Source organism: Plectropomus leopardus, chromosome 9, assembly GCF_008729295.1.
Source record: "Plectropomus leopardus isolate mb chromosome 9, YSFRI_Pleo_2.0, whole genome shotgun sequence".
Lineage (NCBI taxonomy): Eukaryota > Metazoa > Chordata > Actinopteri > Perciformes > Serranidae > Plectropomus > Plectropomus leopardus.
In genome coordinates, this window is record NC_056471.1 from 30,239,551 (window position 1) to 30,249,293 (window position 9,743).

The window sequence follows — 9,743 nt, forward strand, 5'->3', positions numbered from 1 at the left end:
AATTTCACTGATCTGTGGAGTTTGTGAGCTCCTCTTTCCAAATGACCATTGTTGCCATTGTGGAATCAGAATATACTAATGACATGTGGCTGCTGGGTGACTTTCATCTTCCAGCCAGTGGCCATCATTACTGTAGGTTTTGTTTGGCACTCTCATTCATTCAGGGGAGGAAAGAGGGGAGGGAGAGAGGGAGGGAGAGAGGGAGGGAGGGGTCTTTTTGGTCTACATGAACTGACCTGTAATTGCACTATGCTGCCCCCTGTTGAAAGACAGCCCTGCATGTTGTGTTTACATCCTGACCGAGTGGACTGATGTGGTGTTTTGTCTGGATTTTATGAGGTTTCAGTGCCAGGACTGACAGCATGCATCAATTAAACAGCACTGAGATGTCATAAAAGGTTGTTTACTTCAATTACGTTTACAATTCAGGAAATAAACACACCTAAAATACAATATCTGCAGATGTTATTTTGCTTAATTGTGGAAAAAAAAACAAGAAAACCGCTTCAGCTTATGCTACTAATCATAATCTAAACTGGTGATTTGCATTACAAATCGCTCTGCAAAATAGTAATGGAGCCGTAAACCTCTTGAGTACGCAGAAACATGGAAACGAGAGGATTTTGGTTAATAGGTTTGCCTCATATTGCTTCACTTGTAACATAACAGGACGCATCAGCGCAGATGATTCCTGGACAGTGAGAGGATGGCTGCTGCATGGAACAAAGGGCCTCTGCTCCTGGCGCGCAAGGGGTTAAGGTGTGTGAACGCCCGAGTTGGCGTTGATGGTATTCACGTAACAATGATTAACGATATTGATTCACGAAACATGCGGAATTGTAATATTTTAGTACCAAGGGGGGGACAAAGAGCCGAGCAATCCTCCTCTAATTGATCGCGCTGAAATATTGTCATTAACTACAGTAAAGCGAAATTATTTCTCTGCGCAAATCATTAACTATTTAAACTTTTTTTGTCACGAAAACGCCCGAATCTCCAAGAATGGTGACTGATGCGGACAAAGCGGCAGCCTGCGAGAAAACAAATGTGTCCAAATGTGGCTCTGAAGAAAGGGAGCCTGCTTTCAACCTGATCACAAACTTGGTTTTGAAGGGAGAGCGCCCCGCCCTCCTGGTCCTTATAACCAGAAAGCCTGTTTGCAGGACGCTCAAACATTACAGGAACACTGGAGACCACACCGCTGTGCATGAACCATTCCTGGAGACTGGCTACAAAGACTTTACGGATTACTCTGCTCGCTTCACTTTATGACCGCGAGCAAACGACCAGAAGTGGCCATGGATTTTCTCAATCACAACTATTTGAACGCGCGCAGCCCATATGACTATACTTTTAATTTCTGGAACGACTATCTCGGGCTGACGACGTTGGTTACGAAGAATAATAAGCTCAGCATGCCCCAGAACCCCAACTCCATCACCGAGTCCCTGAAAGCGACCCTGGGCTTGGACGATTCCCCGGCGTGTCCGTGCGTAATCGCGGGCGGCGTTGGAGAGAGCGGGCACCTGGACTGCTGCTGCCCGTCCGGAAGCCCCCCGCCGGCCTCCATCCTGGACTTGAAGGAGCGTTTCTCGATACTGAGCCCCTTCCAGAACCAGCTCGGCGTCCAGCTGCCGGAGCGAGAGGTGGGCTTCGGTGGCAGCTTCGCCGGGTTCGATCTGTTCGGCATGGAGAGGAAGATGCGCAAACCCGCCTCCAGGAGCAAGCAGGAGCCCAAAATCTGCGTCTTCTGCCGAAATAACGGAGCGCCCGAGGAGGTGTACGGCTCCCACGTCCTGAAGACTCCGGACGGCAGGGTTGTGTGCCCGATTCTGAGGGCTTACACCTGCCCCCTCTGCAGTGCCAACGGGGACAATGCCCACACGATAAAATACTGTCCACTGTCAAAAGACCAGCCATCCCAGCGACCATTAAAGGGAGGGAGGGCAGTGGGTGGTAAGAGGATGAAAATATTCTAAACAGACGTGACTATAAAGTAAATTGAATTGCACTGAACAATTTTCCAGATGACTGTTTTGAGTTAGCCTTTATCCCAGTTTCATAAACATATTGATTTTATCTTTTTTTTCCTCTCTAAGATCTCTTATATTTTTATAGTTCCTTTATCCACATAGAATAATTTTATGCTTTATACATTGGATTTATTTTTCTTGCTAGTTTATAGTCATTTGAGCGTGTGCATATAAATACATGTAATCACAAAGTGTGAATAAGAAAAAAAGTATTTTGGTCATGTAGGGAAACACACTGACATTGGCAAAGGGGATGAATGTCATATTTCTACCAAGTATTTTTGTACGGTGAGCTAAGCTTGCTGCGATATTTTTTTCTTTCTCGTCTTAGAAAACCAAAGTTATGTTTGCCATTAAAGAAGCTCAAGAATGTGTCATTATTAATGTGTGTGTCTGACTGGAGGAGGAACCCTTTGATCCCATCTGCCTGCCTAAAAAACTCCACAACATATTTTCCAACTTGCTCTAAAAAGTTGACATTCAATCTGAGAGGCAGGAAGAAAAAAAAAGAAAAAAAAAAGAAAAGAAGAGACAATGTGGCCTCTGTTTAGGGCTCATGTTCTCTGGGGAACGTTATAATCAATTGTTGCCAAGCCAAACCTCCTTTCCAATCCCTATGTGATGATCTGACTCCCACAAGCAGTCAGAAAATGAGAGATTTCTTTATGTTTACATTCCCAAATAAGGGCGACACACTGGATTTCCTTTTCTCTGTCAGGTCTCTCTTTCTCTATGGTGTTTTTGTTGTTTTGGTTTGCCCTGACAATGTATCCACCAGAGAGTCTCACAGTCGGCTCTGTGAGTCCCTTTCACTCTGAGCACGGGGTGAAAAAGAGCAAATGAATGTTAGTACTCAACACGTCATCCCATCATTTCTTTTTCTGAAGAATCCAAAAAACAAAAAAAAAAGATGCAAAAATGTTGTGAATGTATGATTGAAAGTGTCACTTGCAGGACTGCACATTTCTGACAGTTTTGTTTACCAAAGGAAATACAATTGCATTGAAGAAAGAAGAGAGATTTGCTGTATTGTATATAAAGTGATGTTTATTCAGTATTTTAACATTACAAGTGACTTCAGAGGGCGCTACCTCAACAGGATTTTGTACTTACATGTAAAATGTCAACAGCAGTTTATTGATATAGTGCTGCCATTTATAATAAGGGGTTTTTGATAGTATTTTTGATCTTTGTATAACATAATTGTATTTTCATTTTTGTCGCATTTAACATGATGGAAGTGAATTTCCAAGAAGCTATAAGCGTTGCTCACCAAAAGGTGATTGTCTGTAAATAGTGATTATACCCATACTTTTTAAAGTTTAGTTGTTCAATGTTCTTGAGAGTGTGCAAGAGAATGGAAAAAGGCTGACAAAAATTTGCCACTTTTAACAGAGGTTTTTTTGATTAAATGAATAATAGAAAAAAAAGAAACACTGTTGAACTTTGTTATTTATATTTTACCACAATTTCCTGTATGCTGCTGTGCAGAATAACAACATATGAATCCACTAGAGAAATAAAAACCTATCAAATATTTGGAGCTATGTGGTGGTTTCTTCAACATCAGACTGTGTGCACTGTAAAATCTGACCTTACTTAGAATAATCTTGGGAAACATACTGCCTTGAAAAAGTAAACATAACTATTAATCTTAGTTTATGTTTGTTTTATATCTAATTGTTAACTTAGCTCAAAATGTAACTGTGTTTACTTAAGTTTGTGAAGTTTTTGAAACTTAAAATGACAAGAGAAGTTACCCTGTTCTTTTTAAGTTTTAGCAACTTCAGTTAACCAAGTTAGTCTGACTTAACCTGATCATGCCAATGATGAAGCAAGCTCTGTTTTGTTAAAATCTTTAAGAAAGTACAAATTTGATAGTTTGCGATTAGCAGCTTACAAATTTATAGCACACAAACTTGGTGTACTGATGTTGCTAAAACTTAAAAAAACAAACAATTTAGTTAAACTCGTCATTTTTAAGTGCAACAATTTTATAAAATTAAGTAAATAAAACAGAACTATTAAGTAAACTTAACAATATGATATAAAGTAAACATAGATTTAAACTAATAGTTATATTTCTTCACATTTTTTCAAGGCAAAGGAAAATCAGGTCATGAGATTTTACAGTGTGGGAACAAAAACCTTTATTTTAGTTGTGTAATAGTCTAGAATAACTGGTTTACTGGCTCATTTAGTGATTTAAATTAAGCAGGAAAGTCGATTACCATCACATCGACAGGAATGGCTCTGCTTGCCCTAATTGGCCTGCAAACTGACAAACTTACAGACTGTATGTGGCCAAGTGTTGAGCCCTCATGCATGCAACAACAACAACAAACTCACCAGAGGAAAACTTCCCCTTAACCTTTGCTTTTGGACAAACTCAAACTGCTCTGCTGCTCTGGCATCTTAAAGATTGTCTCTGAAGGACAAACACAGTGCCACGGTTGTTCGCGGTTGTTTGGGGAGGTCTGCCCACACAAGAATGTCTTGGCTTCTGCCTCGCCATTCAAACGGATCATGTTTGCACTGAAGTAGATTGAATAGCTGGCCCTCCCAGGCCTTCTCCGCCTGCCATCTGTGGAATGGCTGCTGCAGACATATTAAGGGGCTCAAAAAAAACGGGCAGGAAGCTTTGCTGCTCCTTCTTGTTTTTTTGGAGCGAGCTGTCCACGGTCGTGCAGCTGTGGGTGCTCCGTTTCTTGCAAACTGTCCCGTCAATGAGGGAACAATAAATAGAGTACGAAAAACCACGATGAGAGCATGAATGGTTTGACTGTCTGCGGCCCCGACTCACCAGCAAAACAACCTCAGACGTTCGTAATTGCTGCTGACGCTGAGCATGCAGTAGAAAAACACATCAAGAAGACTGTACATACATTAGCCCGAGGCATCCGGCTGGTGTCATCCACACCTTGGCTGTTCCTCCCTCCCTCCCTCCCTCCCTTTCTGTTACCCCCCTCCTCTGTCTTCATGCATCTCTCCAGCTGAGCCTGCGCCATTAAAAATGGATGACTACTAAGTGCAACAGGGATTTATCTCTGTGAGAACAGTGGTGAAAAAGCCTGGCAGGCTAGCATTTCAGGCAAACAGAGTCAGCTAACAGGTCTTATTCCCTCTACGCCGCGGCCTCCATTAGCTGCACTGCAGACAGGGCCCATATAATCTATTTAGTTGCACCATTTATGAGATATGTATCTTTCATGATCATATAATATGTCTTAGCCGTCTGGTTTTTATGCAATATGCAGTTTGTGAGCAAAACAACTCTTTCTGCAGAGCTTGAAGCACAAGGCAGGTTTGTTTCAAGACAAGATGTGAAGCAGCAAAGTTCTGCTACATGCTGGATCTTTTTATTATAAAAACAGCGAGGAAAAAAAAATTTAATTAAAGGGCAGCCTTATCGGTCAGGTGTTGCCTCGGAGTAGTTATCGCCAAGACTGAGGCAACAGGATCCCCTCTGGCAGGTGATTAAGATTTAGCTAATGCTCTGCAGCATTAGTTAGTCTTTGCTGTTAATGTGATTTAGAGGTTTCATTAATTCACGCAGCTCATCATTGCGGCGGCTTCAAAGACTGTTTCCTGTTTAAAGGGCTGTAGTTGAAGAACAGTAGATTAGTGGCTCCCCAACCTTTCTGTCCCAGTATAGCCCAGTCAGATGGGCTCAGGTGCTGCTCCATCGTACCCGTCTGATAGATGGGATTGCTTCATGGAAGAGCTTGATAATATTTCATGTACAGAGAAAACACAGTGGGTGCAGTTGATGATAAAGTTATCCTGAAACTGTCTGCTTGAATTTAGATTATTATTTGCTAATCATTAGGGGTGGAAGAATTTGGATGTTTCAACCACTTTTTGATTACTTTGACCTTTTCTGGTTAACTTTTTGCTTTCATGCACAATCAAATGCAAAATCTGAATAGATTTTTGTGACACACTGTCAGTCAGCTATTTTAAATCCCATGCGTGTGATAAATATTTGTTTATGTAATATCGAATCATGATTATCAGTGTCTGCAAAAGTGAGTATATCTGTCTGTCTGCAGATAATCTCACAAACTACTGGACCTGTCAGCCTAATGTTTTGCATGCATGTTTATGACAGTATGCTCAAGGACCTCTCATGGTTAAGGTTATTTATAAGTGTTAAAAATTTGACTCCAAATTCAACAGAGAAGATTTAGATGGGAGGGATTGTGTCACTTCCCAGCAAGGGACAAATTTGCGTGCTACAATGCATGTGGGTTTTCTGCATCCAGATTTCAAACCAGACCAAAATGGCAGCTTGTTTGACAATTTTCTCTTATATAAGAAAAAGGCTCACCAATATGTGTTTCTTGAAACATTTAATGGAAAAACAAGTCATGCAGTTGCTGAATCTGTCTTCATTTAAGATTGATGACAGTTTGGTAAAAAGTTTTTCAAGAGTTTACAAAGGCAGTGAGGTGTGCTGGACGACCCTAACTGCATAAAGTAACCAACATTCAGCGTTATGCAAATGAGGAGTGGATGCCCAGTCGTGACACAATGAGGCGCTGCCTGAATGCACGACATGACTACTTACATGGGCAGTGATTGTGAAGCGTGCAAATCATGCATCCTGTGGACACGTATCTTTAGCCAGCCAGTAAGGGCTGCAAGTCCTCATCAAAATCATGCAGCAAAAGCAAAGTACAAAAGGCATTCCATGAAATTTTGAAAAAGTTTGTCCTCATTTTAAACCAAAACATCTGCAGATTAATTTCATACCAGATACATTATGAGCCACCAAAGTTATGACTCCCATCCCCAGTTATGACTAGCCATCCTAAAATGACTAAATTAAACAATGCGCCATTTCAAAAGCATATCTCTTTTATATCGACCCATATAATAATGTTGAAGGCAACCAGAGCTGGAAAATCCATCTACTCGTCCAATCAATTCCCAGAAAACACACTTCCTACAGGCTAATGATGTACAGCCCTCTTCATTGTTGCAGTAATCTCAGCCTCCCTGAATGCTGCCAGGTTGACAAGTTTTAAAATAGTTAGTCGCTTATGAAAAACACAGACTGAGAAAATGCATCAAAATACATTAGTTCACACACAAACTCCCTGAACCTCTGTATGTGGTCTAATAGAGCTGAAACATTCAAACCTAATCTGTCTGGTTCTCCAGGCGGGACAAAGCAAATACTGAAATGACTCCACTAAGTGACCTAATGGTCCATTTACATATTATCCTTCTCTTTCATTGACCCTCCTGACAACAGCGTGCAAGGCTCGTAATAAGTCACAGATCCGCTGAATTCATTTATGGGTCCCATCTTTTCCCAGAATACACTTGTAATGAGGATGCTCCTGTCGCCTAGCAACACCTGGAGATAAAATTGGACAGCAGCTGAGCATGAAAGTCATTCCTGAGAGCGAGTTAAAGAGGATACCATCTATAGCCTTCACATTAAATGCCCTATTGGTGAATTGGTGCTGGTTTGATTTTAAAATTGGAAGACATAAAAAAAAAAAAAAATGTTTTTTTTGGCACTGACGCATTTTCAACACATTAGCACCCCCTGTGGTGATAAAAGGAACTACAAAAACATTAATACCTGTTAAGTGACACTTCCTATATTCAGTGTTATTCGAAGCCACTGAGGTGGAAGGGATCATAATGACGAGTATGGTGTTATTGAACTCTCTGTCAGCATCATTGTGCTGACCGTTTGCGGCGCTCTGCGATAACAACTCTGTCTCTGTGAGGGCAGATTACAGCTTTGATGCCATAATTGAAATTTCACAAAGGATTTATCTGAAACCAAAAGCCGTTGCTGTTTAAGTGAGGCGGACAGGTTATTAAGTTTCTTTCACAGCATGATCAGCTTATTTCTCAGTGGCTGTTTCACTGGTGCAGATGTACTGTCAGTTGAAATAATCCTCCAAGTCACTGGTGCGTATCCATACAACCCCTGCAACATCAAGTCATCTTAACATTTATTCAGCGGGGGTTTCTTAGAGGGTGTTTTCTTAAGAAGTTGCTGCATTAGAAACAAACAAACGTTTGTCTGTCTGGCTTCAGTCACGCTCTGGCTCTGGGCCCGCTCAGCTTATCCACTATTACAGGCATATTCTTAGACAGTCAACAAAAATAAAACAAAGCAGCAGGAGACTTGTTTTCTGTTCTTATCTGTGCCTCTTGGTATTTATAAATAGTTTCTAGAATCAGGAATTCAATTTCCTCCAGACAATGTCTTCCAAACAACAATCTTATGTGGATCACAGCTTTCTGCAGACTGTGAAGATGAATCACGCAGAGAGATGAATTTGTTTAGTATTTTACTAATAGCATCCTTGCTTTAAAAGATGCTTGTGGTCACACTGCGACAGAATAGTGTTTCTGTGTGCAACTGTTGCCATTCAGCCGTGTTACGTATGGCTACATCACAATAAGCTCTCTATCAGCAGAGATAATCAAGGCTACTTTACACAGGAGATGCAACCCTGGTGAGAGCTGAACCTCCTCTGCAACCAAAATCACTACATTCCCAATACTGTTCGACACACATTTATGTGAATAAACAGTAGTATCTTTTTGATGCACTGAGCTGTGATTACCACATCACTTCCTGGGAGCCTCCTTACCAGTTTGAAAGCGGTAACCATGGTAAATCATTGCAAACTAACTGATTTACAGATTAAAAAAAAAAAAAAATATGCCTAGCAAAGTGAAATTGTTTACTTGCACTTAAATGGAAACATTATTGAGATTACAGAGCAGCCTTACACGGTGTCTGTTATTAACGTCGTCATCTGCAGCATTGACTGTGGGATATTTATGTTGGCATAAAGCATACTATAATATTTTACTGGAAATTTTATGCAACACATCAGTTTCATACCAAGGTTTTGGACTAAAAAAATAGGACTGCGCAATATGGAGAAAATCAATATTTAAAAAAATATATATTGGCATATATATTGGAACAATATTTTAGGGTGACTTTTTTTTCTTTAACTAAATATTTACAAAATATTAAATGACCGAGTGAGTAAAGGCAAATGATAGAATAGTCAAGTTAAGTTAAGTTGTGAAGTCCAGAAAATCACATCACTTTGCTGTAATGCAGCCTTTAAAACCAGCCAACACAACACTTATGATATTATAATATCTAAAATCAAAGACACTGCCTAGTCTCATATCATGATATTATTATGACACTAATATATTGCCCAGCCCGACTAAAAAAAATCTCACATACTCATTAATTAAACTCATTAATTATACTAAATAGTATGCATGGAGTTTAAATAAATATAATTTCCTGTTTTTGTCCTCTGGTGGGATTTATTTTTGTAAAGGAGAGAGAGGTTGAGGGACAGGATATAACTCTGCTGCTGTCTCATTCCTGCTCACCTGGTTTGCTGTCAGTGGCTCACAGCTGGAAATAACGTCTAAACATTGTGTGTGATGCTGAAACAGCCCCAAAACACCACAAGAAATAGAGAATAAGTATCTTTGGAAAAATACTTTGCTTTTTTAAATCTGTGAAGTTTATGTCATGTAGTGTTTTTTTTCCCCCTTTTCCCTCGCTGTGACTTATCATCTGGATCATATATCGTAGGAGTGCATTGCTTGACACTTCCAGCGGTGTAATAGTGTTTTATTTGCTCGCCACTGAAGCAGTCAGTGTAATATCATACAGACCTGCAGGTTTACGGGGAAGTT

The 9,743-nt window shown here is 40.4% G+C and overlaps 1 protein-coding gene across 1 annotated transcript; it reads left to right on the forward strand.

The window, feature by feature from the left end:
* Positions 1-1,154: 1,154 nt before the first annotated feature.
* On the forward strand, positions 1,155-3,570 carry nanos1 (nanos homolog 1). Its single transcript, XM_042493312.1, has one exon. The coding sequence runs from the start codon at positions 1,269-1,271 to the stop codon at positions 1,977-1,979; it is 711 nt and encodes a 236-aa protein (XP_042349246.1). The 5' UTR covers positions 1,155-1,268; the 3' UTR covers positions 1,980-3,570.
* Positions 3,571-9,743: the final 6,173 nt, after the last annotated feature.

What these genes read in the sequence shown, in the direction of transcription:
- nanos1 (XM_042493312.1), top strand. Translation starts at nt 1,269, where the DNA reads ATGACCGCGAGCAAACGACCAGAAGTGGCCATGGATTTTCTCAATCAC.